This window comes from Camelus bactrianus, chromosome 11 (assembly GCF_048773025.1).
Source record: "Camelus bactrianus isolate YW-2024 breed Bactrian camel chromosome 11, ASM4877302v1, whole genome shotgun sequence".
NCBI classification, from domain to species: domain Eukaryota; kingdom Metazoa; phylum Chordata; class Mammalia; order Artiodactyla; family Camelidae; genus Camelus; species Camelus bactrianus.
Genome location: NC_133549.1, coordinates 69,563,328 through 69,589,613, shown reverse-complemented (window position 1 = coordinate 69,589,613; position 26,286 = coordinate 69,563,328). Strand labels below are relative to the sequence as shown.

Here is a 26,286-nt window from a genome sequence, read left to right as displayed (position 1 = left end):
AAGATGCACATCTCTCTCTTTCTTTCTCCCTCCCTCCCTCTCTCTCTCTTATCTGCAGTGGACTACTACTCAGCCACAAAAAAGAATGAAATTCTGCCATTTGCAACAATATGGATGGACCTACAGGGTATTAGGCATAGAGAAATAAGTCGGACAGAGAAAAACAAATACTCTGCATTATCAAGTACATGTGAAATTTAAAAAATAAAACAAATGAATGTTTATAATAAAACAGAAACAGACTCATAGAAATAGAGAGTAAACTAGTGGTTACTAATGGGGAGAGGGAAGAAGGGAGGAACAAAGGATCAAGAGATGCAAACTACTATGTATAAAATAGATAAGCAACAAGTATATATTGCACAGCACAGGGAAATATAGCCATTGTTTTGTAATAATTTTAAATATAGTATAATCTATAAAAAATTAAATCACTATGTTGTACACCTGAAACTAATAAAATATTGTAATAAAATATACTTTAATTAAAAACAAACTTTGCACTGAAAGAGATACATGCTTTTACATTTCTGAAAATTTTGACTCAGAATGAACAACATCAACACATGCTCTACTAAATGAAGCTATATTTTAAAAACACACAAGAAAGTATGAAGCAAGGATTCTATATTCAGCAAAACTGAATTTTAAGTATAAAGGCTACTAATGGTTAACAACATGAGAAAACTCACGGAATACTGTTCACCATGAGGCCTTCCTGAGGAAACCACTATACAGTAAGTTTCAGAAAATCAAAACAACTAAAGAAACATCAACAGAGGATTGGTGGCAGTAATTAAATATATATTAATTATAGAGCCAAGAATAAATGAGAGCAAACAGGGAAGAGAATAACATTTATAAATACTATATACTCTAAAAATGTAGTACAATGAGTAAAAATGGAATAAAATATAGACTTTTTAACTTTTTCATAAGTAAAAAAATTAAAACTATCTTTAGCAATCATATTGGTAATGGTAATGTTAAGAATATTAATATGAGATTGTGGTACATTTCCTATGGCATAAAGTAAATGAAAAAGTAAGTGGATTTCTAATTCTATCATACCTTATACGCTAAAGAACCAGAATGCTTAGAGCCAAAGAAAGGGAATAAAAGATACATTCCAGGAAACAATAGGTAAAAAGTTTATAGCCCTAAAGTTGAGTTGGAAGTAACAGCATAATACATGGGTTACCTAGGTTAAAAAATTAGATATACACACAGATGAATATGTGTATAAATGTAAATACATACACGCATTGTGTGTGTGCAATATATCATGCACATGTTTCCCAGCCCTGGCCTCTGATGAGGACTACAAAGAACAAAGAAGCAATCTTGCAAAAATGAGCATCCTTAGCACCCAGACTGTGGTCTTGAAAGAAACTTTCTTACAAAATTCTTAGTTTCCATTACTATTAACTCTGTCATTTTAAATTTGGTGTATTTGTACTTTCTTCCATTTTTATATTAGACTGCATGATTCCCACCCCAATTATAAAACTTACAAAAATAATATTCTATTCATTACACTTTTAATATAGTATAATAAAAAATCTATCTCATCCTTGTTCTGAGTTCCCGGCACAGAGCTTTAAAAATCCTTAGAATTTCCTGAGTGAATGGAGTGTCTTTCTTATGCTAATGACGTGACTCACTGTGGGCCCCTAAATAGCTTCAGGATTGGGGTTGGAGCTTAGGATCAGGCCAACCTCCAGTGATGGAGGGCTGGAGATTGATTTTAATTATGTGGCCATTGATTTAAGTAATCACGCCTAAATAATGAAACTACAATAAAAATTTGGAACACTCCGGCTTAGAGAAGCTTCCTTCCTGGTGGGTGAAAACAATGATGTGCCAGGAGGGTTAAATACTTTGACTCTAAAGGAAGAGGACTTGGAATCTCTGCATCTCCCAGACCTTCTCCTTTGCATGCCTTCATCTGCCTGTTCCTTTATAATAAAACTATAATTGTAAGTACAGTGCCTTCCTGAGTTCTGTGAGTCATCTAGGTAAATTATCAAACCTGAGAGGGTTGTGGCAATCCCTGAACCCATGGTCGAGCTGATCAGAAGTGTAGGTGGCCTGGGGACCCTCAAAGTTCAGCCTGAGTAGGGGCAGTCTTGTGGAGAAATGAGCCCTTAAAACTGTGGAGTCTGACACTAACTCCAGGGAGACTGTCAGAACAGTCTTCTCTGTTGCTGAAGAAACAAAACTAAGGGAAAAAGTAATGATGAAGGGAAAACAAAGTGCACAAACATACAATGTGCATACTGTCACCTAATGCTAGTGCCTAGAGGGCAGGAAAAATGTGTGCATTTTTTAAACTACAAAAATGATAGGGCTGAGTATTTTTCAGTTTTGCTCCATATATATATATGCAGGGAATTTCTTCACACTGTTTCAAAAGTTTTAAATTTTAGGGTTGCCATTCAAATTCAAGAGCCAACCAAAGAACTCATGTAATGTACAGCTTTTTATTTTTTGATGGGAATGGAAAGTATGACAGCAGTAAATAGAACATTCAAAGTTTAGTTAACTACAAGTTAATTTTAATTTTGCATTATTATGTTATATAGAGTAGATAAAACTGTTAAAACAAGGGTCAATATTTTAGGTAATAACCTAAAATATTTTAAATGTGTCAGTGTAAGAGAAAACACATTAGCAAGTAATTACTGGACACTGTCAATGTTAAGAAAAAAATAATGTATTATAATTATACACAAAATATCACAGAATCAAATTTAAAAAATGACTAAGTGAATAGAGTGGAGAGGGGAGGAGAAAGAGGAAAGAAAGTGAGGAAGATACTGTTTGAACTGAGTTTTAATCGATAAGTAGAATTTTGTCAGATAGAATTGGAGACGGGTAAGGATAAAGACAGAAGGAATAGCATACGAAATTCTGAAACTATCGGTATTTTAGATTTGAGCACTGAGTCATTAAAGTGCAGATAATGAAAGCCAGGTTTCTTATTGCCAAGGAAAAGGAATATGAACAAGGCAAGAGGGAAGTTTAGTTTTAACCTTGTGATGCTAGATTGCAATCTGAGTTATCATTACAGTCTTATGATTTTTAATATAAATACAGATAGACAGATAGATATAAAAGTGTATATGTATGTACATACATATATTTCTTAGGTCTGTTTGCTGAGAAGGCTTAGAAGGCACCCAGTAGCACTGAGCACACCTAGTTCCCAGCTCTTGGTTTCTAAATATAATCTCTAATAAATTAGTTTCCAAGGAACTAGAACACTATGAAGAAATGGATGATTTCAGAGCTGAGACGGAAAATACAAGATGAACTTGGAACAACTTGTGGTGCCAGGAAGTAAACAAGTGCTTAAAAATTAACAGGGCACATCAAAAGAGCAGAGGAACCAACATGAAGGAGCTCTCAATGGCTAAAATCGAGATAACTGGAGAAACAAAGTAATGATTTCAAAGGATTATATAATGTATAGAATAAATATCCATAAATTACACTGATATGAACAAATAAATTAATAAATGGAGAAGAAGCATCTCTTCCTTACATAGAATTCCAATTAATAAATGATGGAAATAGAAAAATCACCATATGGCAAATACCACAGTAATTGTTGGAGGCGGGAATTATCAAAGGAAGCTAAAGTAGTGGGTGAAAAATGTAGTAAAAGCACAAAATATTTACGTGGTCTCTTGTATTTCCCTACAAGATACTTATTAATTAAATTAAAAGGGAAAAATAGTAATTTTAAAGTGTATAAATTGGCCCAACATCTTCTCACCCAGGTGATCAAAGCTAAAACCATTAGTAATGAGACAAGTTGAAATCTTGATATAATATATGAAAAAAAATAGCATTTTGAGGTATCCTTATCAAAAAGAATTATGAGGAAATGTCAGTCAATCCTACTTTGAAAGACCTTCTACAAACAAACTGACCTGTACTCTTCAAAAGTGTAATGGTCATAAAAGACAAAGAAATACTAAGGTATTGTTCCAGATTTAAAGAGACTAAGGAAATATACCTAAATGCAATCTGAGATCATGGATTAGATATGGATCAGAAAAAGGACATTAGGAGTTTTTGAAATGTAAACATTTTATGTAACCATTTTAGAACTATCAAAGCTAGGAAATTACTGTTGATAAAATACTACTAACTAATTTATAGAACCTATTTAAAATTTGCCAATTATCCTCCTAATGTCAAAGAAAAAAGGCACAAGATGATGACCTACAGAATGGGAGAAAATATTTGCAAATGATGCAATTGATGAAAGTTTAATTTCTAGAACATATAAACAGCTTATACAACTTAATAACAACAACAACAAAAAAACCCAATCCAAAAATTGGCAGAAGACCTAAACAAGAAATTCTCCAATGAAGACATACAGATGGCCAATAGGCACATAAAAAAATGCTCAATATTGTTGATTATCAGAGAAATGTAAATCAAGACTACAATGAGGTATCACCTCACACCCGTCAGAATGGCCATCATTCAAAAGTCCACAAATGATAAATGCTGGAGAGGGTGTGAGAAAAGGGAACCCTCCTACACTGTTGGTGGGAACGTAGTTTGGTGTAGCCATTATGGAAAACAGTATGGAGATTCCTCAAAAAACTAAAAAGAGACTTACCATATGACCCAGCAATCCCATTCCTGGGCATATATCTGGAGGGAACTCTAATTCAAAAAGAAACATGCACCCCAATGCTCATAGCAGCACTATTTACAATAGCCAAGGCATGGAAGCAACCTAAATGTCCATCAACAGATGACTGGATAAAGAAGTTGTGGTATATTTATACAATGGAATACTACTCAGCCATAAAAAATAATGCCATTTGCAGCAACATTGGTGGATATGGAAATTGTCATTCTAGGTGAGGTAAGCCAGAAAGAGAAAGAAAAATATCATATGATATCACTCATATGTGGAATGTAAAAAAGAAAAAAGACACTAATGAACTCATCTACAGAACAGAAGTAGACTCACAGACATAGTAGACAATCTTAGGTTACTAGGGGAAAGAGGGTAGGAAGGTATAAATTTGGTAGTTCGAGGTTTGCAAATATTAACTACTACATATAAAAATAGATAAAAACAAATTTTTTTCTGTATAGCACAAGGAACTATATTCAGTATCTTGTAATGAAAAAGAATATGAAAACAAATGTATGTATACATATTCATGACTGGGACATTGTGCTGTATACCAGAAATTGACACACTGTAACTGACTATATACTTCAATATAAATACATACATACATACATACATACATACATACATACACAAGAAGGCCTAGAAACATTCAAGATGAGTCAAACCCAGATTTTCTAAATACAGTCCTGTGTTTCTTCTTCTGTCATATAAATTTAGTTTTTATTTACAAGCATAATTTCATTATAATTTTAGTAGTAAGAAAAATTTAAAATTCATTAAATAAAAGTGTTAAATATTAACTCATTACTTTTAATATCATGGCACACTATACAAGTAATACTAAAATAGTCACAATTCGTAGTGTAGTAACTAAAACACTCAAATAAATAAAAAGATTAATTGAAATACTGAACAACACAGAATGGAATTATTGCATAAAATATAATCACCTCCATAGCAATTCAAACCATTTCAAATTACACGGCTTTTTACCAATGATGAGTCTGGGAATGATTTAAAAAACTTTCATCTCTAGAGAGGCAATGTGGCTTGGTAAGGGAGAGGGAGATGAAGTGAGTAAAAAGGAAGGGTATGTGTTGGTGGGGATCAGAGGAGAAAAGGAGGAAAGGAGAGAGTTAAGCAGAGAGGAAGCAGGAGAGACACAAAGCATATACTTAGCCTTTGGCGCCTTCTGAATCTTTCCCACAGCACATCTTTACAACATGCCACTGACATTAGACACCTCCCTTGTGCTACAGTGAATCTCTTTTTTTTTTTTTTTTTTGCAGGCAAGTAAAATATATCAGAAGGACCCTAAGGAGAAACTTAAACCCAGGAGCTAAGTAAGCTTACGATTCCATAGCTCAGTCTTAATTGGAATGAAAAGATCTACATATGGTCTCAGTAAGGTGACTTCCCTCTTTTCTTGGAAGAAACGAAGCACTTTTGTAATCTTAAAAGAGTAGAATTACCATTTTAGATACAGCCATATTCCCCACATTCATGTTTGAAACACCTTGATATGAGGAAAAGAAGACTTGTCTCTTTTACTGTCAGAATATGGATCTGGTGACAGCTTGGCTCTCTGCAACTGTTTGGAAATCATGTATTTTAAGGAATTAGATTTGACAAAAAGATGTAAAAATTAAAAAAGGAATTCTCTGAGGATAAATGTACACAGACTTGAGAGAGAAAGGAAGATTTTCTAAAAATTAAAAATAAAACCTTTATAAAGAAAAAAAAGTCCCCTAACCAAAGAGTGACTATCTAGATGAAGACGTATGTATGTATAACACTTAATAATATTTGGTGCACCTAATTTAAAGATTTACATAGATTTTGATATTGAATTAGCAAATGATATCTTTGTATAGACACTGACAAAATACTTCATATAAGACAGAGTCTATCAAAGGCTATTTATAATCAAAAGCACTATTGCTATTTTCAAATTATTTTTATATTATCATTAAAATGATAGAATCATGGCTATTAGATTAAGATGGATTTAACACTGTAAACAGTAAATATCAACAAAGGCCCTTCTCCCCTGTAAAATAGGTAAAAGAAGATGAAAAAGCTAACCTATTCTATCTTGTTTGGTAAAAAGATGATTGAGGTTTACTTATAAGGAGATACAGCTACTCAGGTTTAGAAAACATGGATTCAAATACCTAAAGCCAATTTTATTTTTCTTTCAAATGTCCTGATGCATCAAGTAGCATTCCTGTTTTTGGCCATAAATCATAGTCCTAATATGACTGAAGAGCTACTAGGCCACAACAAAAACCACCACAACAAAAAACTGCAGGATTCTGTTCACTGTTTCTTAATTCATTCATTGATTAAAAAAAGATTTTTTTTTGAAAAAGTTAAATCATTACTTAAGAAAGAGTAATTTCAATTTTCCTTGTCTGCACTAGAGATTTTTTTTTTAATATACTGAATCTTCTGCAGAATCAATAGGTTTAAAATGGATTTCCCTGCAAGAAAATGTACAATGTGGGAATATTGCCAGCAAAAGGATGGATGAACCAGAGTAACACAAAGTCTTTATAAATAGAAATCATCTGGGAGATTTTAAATACTAGGTCTATGAGGGGGAGTTTTATCTAAAACGTAGCATTCTTAATATGTATGAAATAATTAAACTGAAATCTTCTGCCCAATTTTCAAGCTGTATTTTATTATTTAATCTCTATCTTAAAAGCACATTGTACGCGTGATGTGACGTTTTGGAATTAAGTGGTAACTCTTGACAAAGCAGTTATTATCATGAGATAATTGACCTTACTTGAGAGTTAAGCATCCTGAGGCAAAGTTGAGTGTACTTAATCCTGGCAGGTTAATTATCTAGTGATTATGGAGCCTTGAAAGGTATTACTCTTAAGAACCATTTGCAAGATGACACTATTCAAAAAAAACTTCTTAATTTAATAAAAATGTAAAACAAGAATAATAATAATCAAGTTCTTTTAGTCATGTATTGCTAGATAATGACTCCAAAGCAGCTTGCATTAGCAGGCATCAATGAATATAATTACCTACATGTAGGATGTCCTTTATTAAGCTGATTACATGTGAGTCTAGGTAACAAATGGTTGTCGCTGAATGAAAATGCTTTAAACTTTGAAGATGTCAGAAACAAATGCAAAATACAATGTTAACACTTAAAGAATTTATATATAAGGGTAGTTTCAGAACTACTTTAACAGAACAACCAATAAATTCAAATGTACAGTTTAAAAGTACAAAATGCGACTTAATAGCTTACCAAGAATTTTTAATTGAGGCAACACAGAAATTTATCTCTATTCATTTCTGAATCTTGGTAAAAAGTAAATCATGCAAGTCAAAATTGCAATGGGATGCTATATTACACCCACTAGGATGGCTACTGCCAAAAAAGGGGAAAATAAGTGTTAGCAAGGATGTGGAAAAATGGAATCCCTTGTGCATTGCTGGTGGGAATGTAAAATGGTGCAGCTGCTGTGGAAAACAATTTGGTGGTTCCTCAAGAAGTTAAACAGAGAATTATCATACCATCCAGCAATTCCAATTCTATATACCCCAAAAGTCCTGAAAGCAGGGACTTAGATACTTGTACATAGGTGTTCACAGCAGCAGCGTTATTAACAAAAGTCGACAGGTAAAAACAAACTTGAGTATCTATCAACAGATAAATGGATAAACAAAGGGGAAACTCTGATACATGCTACAACACGGATGAATCTTGAAAACATTATGTTAAGTGAAATAAGCCAGAGAGACAACTACTGTATGATCCTACTTATATGAGGTACCTAAAATAGTCAAATATATAGAGAAAGACAGGAGAACGTGGTTATGAGGAACTGGGAGTGGGGGCTAGGAGTTATTTAATGGGTACAGAGCTACTGTTTTGGAATGATGAAAAAGTTCTGTAAGTGGAGAGTGATGATAGTTGCACACCACTGTCAGTGTACTTACAGCCAATGAGTGAAGGGATTTATTTATACACTTAAAAATAGTAAATTTTATGTTAATATTTTTTACCATGATAAAAGAAAAGAAAGAAAGTAAACCACATCAGTTCATAATTTGTACTTTGTCTTTATTACATTAATGCAGCATTGGTATTCCCTTAGACACTTCTATTTTATCTCAGAATGAGCTCAACCAAATATTTTCAGATACTCTTTAGAGAAGAATATCCTTTTCCCTGGGCAAATCAGAGAAAAGAAATAGCGAGGGTTAGAGATGGGAAAAATCTGGTTTGTAAGTCATTACCATTGCGACTGTTAATTTTAACAATGAGAAAGAATAACCACCTAAAATTGTTAGGGATTATATTATTTAATACTTCAGAACAAGGATTTTGCTGACTGATAATAAATCTGGTCAGTATTATGCAATATTAGAATGCCTGAGAAAATGAATTCATAGTTCATTTAAAACATTTTTAAGCTATTAGAAAAAATTTAAAAGATCATCTAGTATTTCTACACAAATTCCTCACTTTATGTATGAGGAAATGGAAGGTACAGTGGTTGGCTAATAAATCAGAAAATTGATTAAATTTGAAATTTTTAATTGACAAAGTCTAAACATTTTATTAATATAGAAAGATACATCACTTGCTAATATTTAAAGTAGGGTCCAGACTTCTAGTGTGTGTATGTTCATATTTTAGAGTCTTTCTTATAGAACCAGATCCATAATTCATAGTTTATGAATTCCAGTTTCACTTTCTTGAAGCAGAGTCAAAATATAAAGACTTCTGTGAAGAACTCGAGTATAGATATTTATGGTTTCTTCTTCCTTTAAACTTTTGTAATTTTCATGCCCACATCTAATTCAAGAACAACTTTTTAAAGTGATTTGTCTTTATTGAGTTTTTCAACCAAACTTAATTCATTAAATTAATTCTCATTCTCTTTGCACTCACATTTTATCAGATTATATTCATTAAATAATTACATAATGAATACAAATTACTTACCAGATAAGAGCCTTTCTTTTTTTTAATGCAGACAATTTTGTACGGAAGAGAAGTAAGTTGGTATATCAGAGAACAGCCTAATAGTCTTCCCTTATTCACATGGCACTACTTATATTTTATCAAGGGAATGGAGAGTGCATGTTATTCAAGCAAATTAGTTAAGTGAAACATAGGAGAGGAATAATATCAATACTCCTAATAAGACTTTCAATAACAACGTAACAAAAATTGAGTACAGTTGAGAACAACACCAGTTTAAACTGCATGAATCCATTTACACACACATTTTTTTCAACAGTAAATACTATAGCATTACACGATATGTGGCTTGTTGGAACCTTGAGTGTAGGGGGCAGACTATAAATTATATACAGATTTTCAATTCTATTTAGGTTTGGCACCCCTAACTCCCTGTTTTTCATTTGTGGGTCAACAGTACTTTTCATGAGTCAAGCAGAAAACTTCACATGCACTAGAAAACCAGCCAGAGAACTGTTGTGTAATTGATTAAATGATGGTGTTTGTGGATACCCTATGTAACTTTAAAGCATTATTCAATGATAAGGTATGATAATTTTAATAGACCGTCAAGATTAAAACCCAGGATTATCAAAGCACTTCTCTCTGGCTTGATATTGCTGTTGAAATATAAGGGATCTTCCATGGAAATAACAGAAATTTGACACACGGTGAACAAAAAAAAAAAAAAAAAAAAAAAAAAAGAACTTGGCACTTCATTGTTCTTCCTTGGTGAGGGGGTATCTCTTAATTTCCCTCACCTATTTCACAACTACATTTTAACATTGGTTCTTTGGAGCTTTTTACTTGAAAACTCTAGATTAATTTTCACATTTGTAAACTTATATAAATGGAATCATATAGTACGTATTCATCTAAAATAGCTTTAAGGTATAATTCACATACAATAATCTGCACAAATTAAAGCATCTAATTAGATAAGCTGTGACACACATAACAACTTCTGAAACCACAATCACGATCAAGATAAGGAACACATCCATTATGTCCAAAAGTTCTGTCTTGTCCATTTGTGATCACTGCCTTGCAGCCCAATGATGGATCTGCTTTCTGTCGCTATAGTTTGCGTTTTCTGGAATTTGAATGGAGTCACACAGAATGTACTTTTTGTCAGGCAGCTCATCTTTCACCCAGCGTTAAGTATTCTGAGATATATCCATTTTGATGCAAAAATAAATAGTTCATTTTTTAAAACAGTTGAGCCGTATTCTAATATATGGCTATATCACAATTTGCTTATCCATCCACAGGTTGATGGATATTGAGTTGTTTCCAGACTTTGGGTATTACAGGTAAAACTTCCTATAAGCATTTGTCTTTGTGTTTACATAGACATATGCTTTCATTTCTCTTGGGTGAACAGCCAGGAGAAGGATAGCTAAGTCACATGTTGGGTGCATATATAACTTAGTATGAAACAGGGAAACTGTTTTTCAAAAAATTATCATTTTGCATTCCCGCAAGGAGTATGTGACAGTTTTACTAGCTCCATAACCTGCAAATATTTGGTATGGTCAAACTTTTAAATGTTGGACATTCAAATAGCTGCACAGTTTTCTGTTGTATGGATTGAAGCTTGCTTTTTTGGATATGGATATTTAATTGCTACAGCAAGATTTGTTAAAAAGACTATTCTCCATAGAATGGCTTCTGAAACTTTGTTAAAAAAAATCATTGTTGGTCTATCTCTGAACTATCTCTTCTGTTCCATGGATCTATTTGTCTGCCGATCTATTTGTCTATCTTTAAGCCAATGCCACATTGTATTGATTACTGTAGCTTTATAGTAAGTCTTGAACCATGTAGTGTAGGTCCTCTGATTCTTTTTTCAAAAGTTGGTTTGGCTACTCTAGTCCAGTGTTTCTTTATATTAACTTTAGAATAAGCTTGTTGACTTCTACAAAACAAACAAAAAGTGTGCTGGGATTTTTATTAAAATATGTTGAATACACAGACCAACTTGAAGAGAACCAACACATTAACAAGAGTCTTAAAATCAATGACCATGCTCTCTCTCTCCATTTACTTAGTTCACTAAAAATTTTTCTCAATATTTTGTAGTGTTCAGTATATACGATTTGCGTATCTTTTATTAGACTTATCCCAAAGTATGTTATACATTTTTATAGTAATGTTAATAGTAATTTCTGAGTGTTTGCTGTAGAATTACATGTAGAAAAACATGTAGAATTACAACTGGTTTTTGCATGTTTATCTTGTATCCCAAAACCTTGCTAAACTCTTATTTTTAACAGCTGTTTGTAGATTTCATAGGACTTTCTAAAAAGATGATCATGGTGTTTGATAAGAGAGACAGTTTTTCTTCTTCCTTTCTAATCTGGGGGTGTTTTTCATGCCTTTAATAAGGCACTGGCTAGAACCTTGAGTACAGTGTTGAATAGATGTGGAGAGGGTGAACATCCTTGCTTTGTTCCTGACTTTATAGGAATGTATTGAGTCTTTAATCAGTAAGTATGATGTTAGCTGTACATTTTTTTGTGAATGTCCTGTACTGGGTTGATGAAATTCCCTTCTATCCTTGGTACTCTGAGGGCTTTTTATCAGGAATGGATATTGAATTCTGATAAATGTGTTCTTCTGTGTCTGTTATGATAATCATGCTTTTTGTTTTCTATTTATACTGTGAATTATATTGATTGGTAAACCAATCCTATAGTCCTGGTCATGATGAATTATCCTTTTTGCATTTACTGGATTTGATTTACTAAAATTATCTTAAGAATTTTTACATCTTTGTTTATGAAGGATTTTGGTCCATAATTTTCTTTTCTTGTAATTCTCTGTTTGCTTTTGGTAGTGTTTCCTCCTCTTCCATTTTTTCTGGGATAGTTTCTGTAGAACTGGTATTATTTATTCCTTAAATGTGTGGTAGAATTTAACACTGAAGCAAAGTGGCCCTTGTGGGATTTTTTTTGTGTACGTGTGTGGGAAGGATTTTAACTAAAATTCAATTTATGTAATATATAACCTGTATGTCTCTATTTCTATTTCTTTGTGAGTGTGCTTTGGTACTTTATGTCTTTCAAGGAATTTGTCCATTACATAAAAGCTGTCAAATACAGATCTTCCTCATCTTACAATGATGTAATGCCCAGACAAACCCAGCGCAAGTTGAAAATATCATTAAGTCAAAACTGCATTTAATACAGCTAACCTACCAAACATCGTAGCTTTGCCTAGCCCACTTAAATATGCTTAGAATGCCTACATTAGACCATAGTTAGGCCGAACCATCTAACACAAAGCCTATATTATAGTAAAGTTTTGAATATCTCATGTAATTTATTGACTGCTGTACTAAAAGTGAAAAGCACAACGGTTGTACGCGTACAGAATGGTTGTTAAGTGTATGGGTTGTTTACTGCCGAGGCTGTGTTGCTGACTAGGAGCACTGGCTTTTGCCACTGCCCAGCAGCAAGACGGTATTGTACTGCATTATGCTAGCTTGGGGAAAAGATCAAATATGAAAATTCAAAGTAAGGTTTCTACTGAATGCATATTGCTTTCACACCATTGCAAAGTTGGGGACCATATGCATATTGGGATAATATTATTGGAAGAGACCACAGGAGCTTCACGCTAGACTAATTTTGCCCCAATAGTATTCTGACTACTCAATCTGAAGCCCCATGAATTATGAGGTTATCTACTCTGGCTAGTAGAATAAGAAGGGTTACAGGCTCTGTGTGCACTCTGAGGATGATTCCCTCAGATCTTTTCAGGCGGTTCTTTTCCCAGCCTTCATTAGTTTCCTCACACATTTGTGCTGATCAGTACTCAGATGAAAAACTTGGGTGGGATTCTGCAGATTTCCTGTGTTCTCTCTTATGCAGCTCTTTCCTTTCTGGTACTATGAATTGCAAACTGCAGCTGTCTAGCTTTAGATTTCCTGAACTTCCAGCTCTGGCTCCTTAATTCAAAGAGACTCAACTTGGGTTCTTCTCTGTGCAATGGCCTGGAAATTCTCTCCCAGCGGTAAGTTGGGGTAATCACAGGGGTCATCTCATTTATTTCTTGTCCCACAAGGATCACTGTCCTTCATTACCTGCAAAGAGACAGCCTTGGTGGACAAGGCCTTTTTTTTTTTTTTTTGGGGGGGGATATATTGAGGTTATCAGACAAGCTTTAAAGCATCATTACTATTATGCAATCCTATGAAAGGGAAAGTGGTATCAAGGCAGAAAATAAGAGCCCAAGTGTGTTTGGTTTTAGGTAAGTGTTCACATTTTGAGAATTTAAATCAAGCACAGTAGATCTGAGGAGTTTTTTTGATGGGAGGAGGGGGAGACAGATGAAACAATCCTATATATATTCCCTGAGAAACATATTTCACACCTCATCGCAATTTAGAAATAAAATGTCCCCTTTTCCCCTAGAAAACCGAAGATAGTTTATGATTACTAGAATATTCAAGGAGAACAATGGGATAAAGATAAGATTAAACAACACCATACTTGCTTTTTATAATCATATATGGTATCACTGTTATTTATCCTTATTAAATTTCATCACTCAACTGATATTTCTATGACAATTTTTGAAAGTCTCATTTTGACATTCAACGTACTTGCTTTTTGTTAACATGTTTCATTATTTGCATTCTCTGCATTTGCATTACCTGCAAATACAGCTTTATCCGAATCATTGATAGTTAACTTGAGCAAAGCTCAGGGTAAACACTGAGGCATAGCACTAGAAGTCTATTAATTTATCAGAAGACTTTCTGAGATTGGCTCAATAAAAATATCAAAAATATCTAACTGCCCTGTATCTAATATTTATTATTCTATAATCCATATTATGACAAATTGTCTCAAATATACCATACTCCCACTGTTAATTGGTCTGCCGTAACAGGTACTATGAATCTGTTGAAATGAATTTAAATGAATAGCAATCATACCAAAAAAGTAAAAAGTTATCCTGACATGACTTGTAGCCATGAAGAAGTTTGTAATTTTACTACTTCCTTTTCTAGGTAGGGAAAAAGAATTTAATAATCTGCCTAAGTTCTAGTCAAACTTTAATTTTAGTCATTTGTAGAATCAATGATTTCTTAAAAAACTGTGGTAAAATATAAAATATAATTTTACTATTTTAATAATTTTAAGTGTTCAATTCAGTGACATTAAATATACTCACAATGCTGTGCAGTCATCACCACTATCCATTTCCAGAACTTTTCTGTCATCAAAATAGAAGCTTTGTACTCATTAAATAATAACTCCCAACTTTCTCTTTCCCCCAGTGCCTGGTAACCACAAATCTGATGTCTTCCTCTACGAATTTGACTATTCTAGGTATTTATGTAAGTGGAATTCTTACAGGATAATCCAATAGTTGTCTGCTTGTCTCTGGCTGATTTCACTTGACCCAATGTTTTCAAGGTTGATTCATGTTGTACCATGTATCAGAATTTCATTCCTTTTTAAGACTGAATAATATTCCATTGTATGTATATATCAAATTTTGTTTATCTATTCATCTGCTGAAGAACACATGGTTTGTTTCCAATTTTTGGCTATTGTAAATAATGCTGCTAAACACTGGTAATATGAGTATTTGAATTCATTATTTGAAGTTTTCTGGGTTATACCTAGAAGTTGAATTGCTGGATCATATGGTAATAATTCTATGTTTAACTTTTTGAGGAACCACCAAACTGTCTTTCACAGCAGCTGCACCATTTTATATTCCCATAAGCAATGCACAAGGGAATTTCTCTGCATCCCTGTCAGGACTTGTTATTTTCCATTTCTTGACAACAGCCATTCGAATGCGTGTCAAGTAATACCTCATTTTGGTTTCATGTGTACTTGTCTAATTATTAGTGATGGTGAGTATCTTACCATGTGCTTATTGGCCATCTGCACATCTTCTTTGGAGAAATGCTTATTTAAGTCCTTTCACCATTTTTGGATTGAGTTGTTTTCTTATTGTTGAGATACATATTCTGGTTATTAATCCCTTATCTGATATATTATTCGCAAATATTTTCTCTCATCCATGGGGTGTCTTTTCACTTTCTTGATAATGCCCTTTGATGTACGAAACTTTTCAATTTTGATATAGTCCAAATTTTTTTTCTGTTGATTGTGCTTTTGGAATTTTTTTCCCCAAAACAATTGAAGACAACTTTGATATCATCTGCATTTTCTGCAAACGTAATCATTCTTGGGCCTCTATTCTTTTCTATTCTCCTATGTCTCTGCCAAACCTTTAGCATTATTTCCTGGTTATATAAATGCTTTCCATCTTTTTTACATGTGTTTTACAAATGTGAGCTCTTATTAAAGAGTCTTCTGTGTGCTCTGCAATTTTTTTTTTTTTTGGCTCCTCTTCATTTTCTTTTTAATTAAGGTCATTTGAGATTCTAAAGTCAGAATTGAATTTTTGATGGTATTCAATCCTCTCAAGCTGTCTTTACATCTAAAATCTCATTCCTTGGAATAATATTTATCTACTAAAACAGTTTTAAAGTTTGTCTTCTTAAAATCTAGAGTATATATTAAGTATTGCCATTCTGATTTTTCCTGACTGTAAAGAACTGAGTTCAAGTATAAATTTCTCCTAATGATTCTCAGACCACCATACTGAGGATGTTATTTAAAGAGGTAGAGTAGGACTTTTACTAGGTACTTCCTTTACCCTTCAGAAAATAAAACTGGCAATAGGGAAAATGTAAAACAAAAGATTTTAGTCAAATGAGACTTCTATTTGAACAGATAGATACCTGGGAGATCATGGTTTTTACAACTGTTTCTTGCCATTTTGTCACTTTGTGAATCATCAAGAATGTAGCATTTCTTCAACTGGTTAGTGCCTTTAAAGATATTCACACCATACTATTTCTACAAATAACTCATAAACTATTTCCAGCTCAAAATTTATGTTACTCTAGGCAGACATCACAGTTACCTTATTTAGATACAAAATCAGTGAACATAATCAAACTATGTTAGGACCATAGAATTTGAATCAGAAAGGACTTCTGGGATAATTAATACAACACCTTCACTTTACACATAAAGACTATGGCATTCAAGTCAAGTGATACTGCTCAGGTCACATGAAGATACACTAAAAGTCTCTCTCTTTCTTTTTTCCTATTTCATGGATTTTTAAAGTCTACTGGTTAGAAAGAAGCCATGAATGTTACATAAGCAAAAAAAGTTATTTTCCACTAATTTATAATGAAAGTATATTCTTGGTAAAAAGAAACAGCTGCAACAGTTTAAATGAACCTTCACTTCAACACCTTCAAATACAACATACAAATATTAGGAAAAATGATACTATTAATAAAGAAATTTAATACAAATCACAATAATCCAACATTTTACTCATACCTTATTAAGTTAAGTTAGACTCAGACTTTGAAGAGGTACTTAACTTCATGAAACATTAATTTTAGTTAGATGTCTCTTACCTTAATTCATAAAAATTTCATAAGAAAAACATTATTTTCCTGGTCAGAAAACAAATTAGTTGATGTCAAGAGCTAAGGAGGAGGCAAAGGGTTGACTGAAAGAGGTGATGAAAATGTTTTTTATCTTGCTTGTGGTCACAGGCACATGACAAGTAAGTATTTGCAAACAAAAACTCACAGAAATGTACAATAAGAAGAGTGAATTTTACTATATGTAAATTATAAGCCTCAATGACCTAACTCTTTAAAAGACCAATTTTTTACTATATAAGAAGTTAGTATATTCTGAAGGAAATATTGAAAATACTGAGGTAGAGTGGTCTAAATTGAGGCAGTTTTACTATGTAATTCTCAAGAATTTTACGCGAATATTTAGGTTTTTTATATATTTCTAAACATATGCACAAACCAGAAACCAAACCAGGTAGTTTTATAAAAAAAGTAACTCACCGTCTCATTTCCAAAAAGTATGTCAACATAAGGCATAACTTTCATCAACGGTTCTTTGAAGAACTGACTAATAAATGGTGCAGACAGATTCAAAGTGAAAATTCTGTTATTTTCAGAAGCATGGCGGGCCACTTTTAATACGGACTCCGGGGAAACTGTGAGAAAAAAACCCTGGATAAAGAAAAAAAGGAAGGAAATCAGAAGCGCAATCTCCACAGAGTCACTCTCAGTGAGAGTAAAAGAAATCTACACAAAATACAAAAGCCCACATAACATAAACTTTAATAATACAGTTATAAGATGCAACGCAAAAAACAGCAGCATTTGATTGGGAGAGAAGTTTATCATTTGAGTACTGTATGCTTGATGTGTGCCATTATATCAGAGAATAGGACGTTATTTATTTCATATTAGATTGCTATACTCAAAACTGAAAGATTTCTCGGAATCTACATTAAAAAAGTATTCGAAACGTTTCATTCAGGACAATAATTACTTTTAAATTAGAGTAATAGTAACAAAGGCAGATTGGATCTTTATAGCTCCTTACAAATAGTTTAGATTCTTATAAGTGACTTGGTATTTACTTAAAAATGCAATTAGCTTACTAATATCATAGCTTGTTACTTTATGAGACATCTATATTGAATTAAAAAAATTTTTTAGGGGGGGTGTGGAGGAGAAGGTAATCTGATAGACTGATTGATTGATTGACTGATTTAAATGGCGGGGATTGAACCCTGGGGACTGAACCCAGGACCCAGTCATGCAGTCTACCACTGAGCTATATCCTCTCCCCTATACTGAATTTTTAAGGAAGATTCTGAATTAGAATTTTCAAATAATGAGAAAATAATTCAGTAAGGAAACAGAAAAATATTTTAATTAAAATTTCATTGAGGAAAGCTATCTTTTAAAATGCCATTTACCTATATCTTAAACATTAGTAAAAGTCTTTAAAAAATATACATATATGTGCTTTCTAGATGAAAGAAAGTATAAACAAAGACATGGATGCTTATATAAGAATTTAGTTTATTTCATTTTAAAAAATTTTATTTTTGGGGGGAGGTAATTAGTTATATTTATTTAATGGAGGTACTAGGGATTGAACCGAGGACTTTGTGCATGCTAAGCACCTGCTCTAACACTGAGCTATAACCTCCACCTAGGGATTTAGTTTAGATGGTGCACAAGTGAATGATGGAGCACACAAAGAGCAAAGGAAGATAAAATTTGAAAGGTCAGCTGAGTTAAGTACACAAAGGACCCTGAGTGGCGGGTCAGGAGTCTATTAGGTGGGGTGGGGATGAATGATGGGTAATGAAGTTTTCCTTGTAAGAAAAGAATAACAAGCTTATAGAAGAATTCAGAGGAAGGTTAATCTGGACAGCAACAGTCAATAAAAGCCTGCATGTGGCTCTGTGTAAGGAAACAATACTGGGAGTATTACATACTGCACTTAGTACCTGTTTAAGATGTGGGAAACAAAGGAGAAAAGAGTCCAAAGATTACTAAGATTTTGAATCTGGTTCTACAATTAAGAGAAACAGAAAAACCCAGACGAAAACCTGGCTTAGACATAAAAGAAAGTCTGTAGTTGTGATCACACTACGTTTGAGATGTTAAGGGACCTCCAAATATTTATCAGAAAGTTGGACTCAGGAGAAAGGCTGTGGAAGAAGGTGACGGTAAAAGGGGAGTTGTAATTACCAAGAAAGAGAATGAAGAAAAACAAGAGGGCAAAGGACAGAATTGGGAGAAACAAAAACCAGGGAAGAGTGGAAAGAGAAAAAGTAAAGGAGAGTCCAAGAGGAAGGCAAATGGCAAGAGAAGGACTGAGCAAAAAATCACAGGATTTGATGATTAGGAGAAAGTACTTATGGTATCAAGGTAAAGTCAGAGAGTTAAAAAAAATGGTGAGAAAGTAAGGGTAAGGATTATAAATTATTTAGGGACCTTTATCATTGAATAATAATAGAAGCATCTGATTTGCTGAGCAGTTCTTACATTTCAGGCAAAGCTCTATGTATATTCAACTTATTCATCACTTTTTCCTTACGTCAAACCTATGAGGTAGATACCGTTATTAAAAGAAGGCAAGATAGGAAAGTCAAGAAACGCTTCCCAGGTCATACAGCTTATATGTGATAGGGCTTGAATTCAAATGACTCCAGAGATAACGTCCTTACTTTGAATAGACAATAGAGAAGAAAACAAGAGAAAGATATTTTTAGTGAGAGAAGTAGAGTAGGGGAGTTGTTTTTAGGAGGGAGAAAATTCGAGCATTTTTGCTTTTCAATGAAAAGGATCTAGTAGAGAAACAGAAGAATGAAGTGGGGGTGGGGGAGGTGCGGAGAGGAGATCATTAAACAGAGCAAGGGACCAGAGGAAGTGAGAACAATGGGAACCAGAAGGGAAGAGCTCGCTTATAAACGTGAGAAATAACCATCAAATATAAAAGAAACTTATTTTAAAAGTTATTTAAGAAAGCTATTGAAAGATTCACTTATAACTGAAGGACTAACCACTTCCATCATGCAAACTCAAAAAATTTAAAGAGACAACAAGATTTTTTTCCATTATTTTCAAACTTCAAACTGAATATTAAAATACTAAAATATTAATTTTGTGGCAGGAGTCATGTGTTCTGGGATCCATGTATGAAAGGGTTATTGCTCTTATAAGTCCTGAGATATTAAGAGAGAATTTTAAACTATAATTGTCTCTTGGTAAAGTAATGCTAATGAAATTCTAATAAAAACGTTTCCCAAAAACAATAATATGAAATTTTGTCATCATTTAAAAATTCTAATCCAAATTCTTTACTGATATCCAACTGTTCTAAAAGTAGCAGATCTTAGTATTACGTAAAATTATTTAATGTTTTCATTTTACTTTTTTAACCAAATACTATGTCACTTGCAAACTATGATCATCCAAGCTGCTTTGCTATTTCTGTCACTTGGAGAACTAAAATGAACAGTTTATACAGCATCTTGTCTCCATAGTAATACGTATGTACTTGCTTTTTAGTTTTCATTTAATGAGGAGAGTTTAAAGGTCCCCCTCTCCTTATTTCTCCCCAAACAGTTTCAGCATGAAATAAAAACCTCCCAGAGCTAGCTTTCTGCCAGCTGTGGATTAACCACAGACAGCCATAGAATGGTCTACATAAATAGTAACCTGGTCAAATAATTAGGCTTCTCACCAACTTCAGACTGAAAATGTGATCTGTGCTAAAATACATCTGATTGTAATTTAAAGTATAGAACAGTATGCCCCTGAGTCTAAATTAGGCCTCATTCCAAATGTGTGTATGTTGTATGTGTGTTTTACTTTAAAACGCAACAAAAGAGTATTGCGATGTGGACAGTATAACTTCCTTTTGTGAATTTTACAAAGAATATACAAAGAAAAGATCAGCTTTTAAATAGGGCAAATTCACAATTCAAATTAATTCCATTTTTGAATAATCTCTTGTTTCTCTTTAGGTAAATATTTAGCATTTAAACAATTTAGGATTTGTGCTCTGTTTGAGTGTGAAGACTAAAAATTGATGCCAATCATAATTTTTCTTCTAGATTTATACCCTTTGTTAGGCCACACATTCCAGACTACTTTATCACCAAAAATAAAAACAGTGCCACTATAACATTTTTTTCAAGTGTCAGGTTTGTAATAAAAATAGGCCAATAGTTTATACAGCCATAGTTTAGAAAAATACTTTATATAATCAACAAAATCTTGTGATTTTCTAATCACAGATTTCAGTTAACACAACAGTTAACCCTGCCACTCTTTGGCCTGACAAGCGCCCACAAGCAAGGCAGGTTCTAACAGTAAGAGGCTGGACAAGATTAATCAGAATTGAGGGTGAAGTAAGACAATTTTATCCATTAAAATGGAAACCAAAACAACACAAAAAGATAAGAGTAGAAGGGACGGGGAAAGAGCAAGGTAGAGTTGAAGAACTACTTTAGCAGAGCCAGACTTAAAGCTTGGAAATCCCAAGTAATAGATTTGTCATTCAACCACTCTCAGGATTTCTCAGGGTAGTTTAAATATGGGAGAATCTAAGTAACTGAACTGTTTAAAAATACTAAAAGAAAAGGAACTGTTTTTTTTTTTTTCCTCTTTACCACTGTTTACCTCAATTTAGGGCGATCATTTAGGGTTCTTTTTAATTGTCCTTAACTAAGAGCATAAACTCTTTTAAATAATTTCCAACTGAGGAATATACATGTGTGTGCATGCAAAGGTACACACATACCTATGTAAAGTTTAGGAATTTATAACTCTTGGACATATAAGAATATTAACTCAAAAGAAAATAAAGTTGCATAGAGTAACCATGCCTTATAATTATGAACTGTGAATACACAAAGATATGGGGAGGCAGGAAAACCTTTTGTTTAATACTCCGATCAGAATATAACAGGGCAGAAATATTATATTGTTTTGAAACATTCAGACCAGCATTTTTAACCTATTTGGGTCTATGTAGATACACATATGTATAAAATTTTACATGCAGTGGCCATAAGGGTGGGTCAGTAACTCACTGAGGTGCATCTATAAATGATGGGTAAGCACTGCATTTGACTGAAGTTTAAGAATTTTTAATTTCGTTTCTTTTCTCACAAATACAGAACCACATAAAATTCCAGTTTGATTAAAGAGTTGTTTTTCTTTTCTAAAAAACATACACAATCTGTAATGAAATAGAAACATAGAAACAATTATCAAATTTCTGGAGTGGAAATAACTTCCAAGCCTAGACAGCGAAGATTATCTAAAGGTTTGCTACATAAAAATTAAAACCTTCAGTTGGTTGTCTTCCAATTCCAGAAGAGAGGAAAAAAAGTTAGCAAAAGACCAGGAAAAACATCTATGACAAAGGGTTAATATCTTTCTTCTATGAAGAACTTTAAAAATAAATTAAAAATTAAACAAACATTAGGATATCAATAGGTAAATGAGTCAGGAACATGAAAAAGCATTCCATTAAAAGAGAAAGGAAAATACACTAGCAAATAAAGAGACAAGTATTCCTCTCTAGCAGTTAAAGAAACAACATGGTATTGTCAAAAAAACAGAGAATAGAATATTCCCAAATTTATTCTATAAAGCCACCATTACCCTGAGACCAAAATCAAAGACACCACAAAAAAAAAAAAAAAAAAGAATTGCAAGCCAGTATTTCTGATGACTACAAATGCAAAAATCCTCAACAAAATATTAGCAAATCAACTTTAACAAAATACAAAGAAGATCATACAGCATGATTTACAGGGATGCAAAAGTGATTCAATAGTCACAAATCAATCAGTGTGATAAACACATTAACAAAAAGATAAAAATCATCTTAATAGACCCAGGAAAAGTACTTGACAAAACTCAATGTCCATTCATGATAAAAACCCTCATCAGAGTTGGCATAGAAGGAACATATCTCAACATAATAAAGACTATTTATGACAAACCTACAGGCAACATCATACCCAACGGTGAAAAGCTGAAAGCCTTTCCTCTAAAATCAGGAACAAGATAAGGGTGCCCATTCTCACCACTTTTACTTAACACTGTACTGGAAGTTCTAGCCACAGCAATCAGACAGGAAGAAGAAATAAAAGTCATCCAATTTGGAAGGGAAGAAGTAAAACTCACTATTTGCAAATGACATAATACTATATATAGAAAACTCTAAAGTCTCCACCAAAAAGCTAATAGAACTAATAAATGAATTCAGTGAAGTTGCAGGATACAAATAATACACAGAAATCTGTTGCTCTTCTACACACTCATAATGAACTATCAGAAAGAGAACACAAGAAAACAATCTCATTTAAAATTGTATCAAAAATAAAATACCTAGAAATAAACTTAACCAAGGAGGTGAAAGACCTATACCCTGAAAGACTTTGAATTGCCAAAGCAATGTGAAGGTACAGAGCAACAAAGCTGGAGGGATCATGCTCCTTGACTTCAGACTATACCACAAAGCTACAAGTAATCAAAACGGTAAAATACTGGCACAAAAACAGACACATAGACCAATGCAATAGAATACAGAGCCCAGAAATAAACCCACGTGCCCATGGTAAATTAATCTACCACAAAGGAAGCAACAATATACAATGCAGAAAGGCACTCTCTTCAAAGGTGTTCCTGGAAAAAGTGGATAGTTACATGTAAAAGAATGAGATCAGAACGTTTCCTCATACCATATACAAAAGAAACTCAAAATGGATTAAGGATCTAAATGTAAGTCCTGAAACCATAAAACTCCTAGACAAGAAAAATATGCAAAACACTCTTACATTTCTCCAAACAAGATGTACAGATAGCCAACAGGCACATGAAAAGATGCTCAACATTGCTAACTATCAGAGAAATGCAAATCAAAACACAATGAGATATCACCTCACACCTGTCAAAACAGCTATCATCAAAAAGCCTACAAATCACAAATATTGACAAGGATGTGGAGAAAAGGGAACACTTGTACACTGCTAGTGGGAATGTAGTTTGGCGCAGCCACTGAGGAAAACAGTATGGAAGTTCCTCAAAAAACTGAAAATAGAACTACCATATGATCCAGTAATTACAGTGCTGGATACATATATCTGAAGAAAATGAAAACAGTAATTTGAAAAGCTACATGCACCCCAATGTTCACAGCAACACTATGTACAATAGCCAAGACATGGAAGCAACCTAAGTGTCATTAACTAACGAATGGATAAAGAAGATGTGGCATAGGTATATGATAAAATACTACTCAGCCATAAAAAGGAATGAAATCCTGTCATTTGCAACAATGTGGATGGACCCAGAGGGTATTAGGCTTAGTGAAATAAGTCAGAAAGAGAAAGACAAATGCTTCATGGTATCATTTACCTGTAGAATCTAAAGTAACAAAACAAATGATCATATATAACAAAATAGAAACAGACATACAGATATAGACACTAAACTAGGGATTACCAGTGGGGATAGAGAAGCAAGGAGGGCAAGACAAGGGTATGAGACTAAGAGATATGAACTACTATGTATAAAATAGATAAGCAACAAGGATATATTGTATAGCACAGGGAAATGATAGCCATTATTTTGTAATAACGTTAATGAAATATAATCTATTAAAAATAGAATCACTGTGTTGTATATCTGAAATGTATATATTTTCAGATATACTTATATATTATAAATATTATAAAACTATACTTCAATTTAAAAAATGACATACATAAAATATTTTAAAAAGAAGCATGAGTAACTCAATGGTAGAGAAAGGCTGGTGAAAGTAATACATTAATACTGCTGGTGGGAGTGCAACTGACACTGCTTTTCAGAAAATAATTTGAAAATACACGAGGAATTATAAACAAATTAACACTCTTTGACCCAATAACTCAGAGTCTACATTAAGGAAATAATCCCAAATATGGAAAATACACAATTAGGAACATAACAGTATATCATTTATTTCATTGAAAACTTGGGAACAATGTAACAGAGGAATGAAAAGTCAAGTAAGAATTAGCATGTGTACGTATTCTAAATCTGGTTATTGACAATTTAAAATGTGGCTAATGTAACTGAAAACCTGAATTTTTAATTTAATTTTAAGAAGCCACATGTAGCTAATGAACACATGCAATGTGGTTAGTGTGACTGTGGAACCAAAGTTTTAATTTAATTTAATTAAAATCTTTTAAATGAAAGCAGTACAAAATATTTTTCTGCTGAACACGATTTTATTATTTTGGAAGGGTTACATTTCAACTGTTGACAACTAAGTGACTGAGCTGACTGTAAATGTAACATAGACACCAATTTCAAAGACTTCGGATGAAAAAAGAATGTTAAAAATACAATTAATAATTTTATATGGTAACACACTGAAATGAGAACTATTTTAGACATTTTAAGTTAAATAAAATATATTATTAACATTAATTTTACCTATTTCATTTTACTTTTTTAATGTGGCTACTAGAAAATTTTAAACTATTTTTGTGGCTTGTATTGTATTTCCATTGGACAGTGCTGTTCTAGAGAATACTTTGAAGATAAAAAAATAATGACTGAAAACTAAGTGGCAGACTAAAAACTGTTTATGCTACATAAATGTTAAGTGAAACGTAAGATACACAAGTAGTGTGTACAAAGCAAGGTTATAAACTATATTATATTAATAGGAAAAGAAAACTGGAAGACAATGTTCCAAAAGTAAAAATGGTTAAGTTTGAATAGAAAAACTATGGATAATTTTTAATATTTTTTAATTTTTCAAATTCTGGTAAAGTGGTTTGATTAGTCTCTGATTACTGTTTAAAAGATAAAAATATTTGATTCACTTGAATTAAATCTCAGTATAAACAAAAGATGTTTATAAATAGTGAGAATTTTAACTCAATAAACATGAATAAAAACAGATGAACACCTGGGAGTAAGTCTTCATTACTTCTTCAAGTAGACAGACGGCTAAAAAACAGAACAAACTAAATATGAGATCAGTGACTTGAGTTAAGAATAAACCACTATCCATAGAAACAAAAGAGAAAATAAAGGAGAATGTATGGTAACAGAAAAATATTTGGACAACCAGAGAGCTCCACCAAACTTGACTAGCACTGATGAGGGAGGGCTCAGAGTACCAGATGCTGTATTTCAAGATGTACTACT

General features: G+C 32.9%; 1 protein-coding gene across 2 annotated transcripts in view; it reads right to left on the bottom strand.

The window, feature by feature from the left end:
- The window catches only part of ADK (adenosine kinase), a 414,549-nt gene that overhangs the window by 115,073 nt on the left and 273,190 nt on the right, over positions 1–26,286 (bottom strand). For both annotated transcript variants that reach the window (XM_010963146.3, XM_045522789.2), the window contains exon 7: positions 17,593–17,763. In XM_010963146.3, coding sequence (XP_010961448.1) covers positions 17,593–17,763 — 171 coding nt within the window. The remainder of the gene's footprint in view (positions 1–17,592; positions 17,764–26,286) is intronic.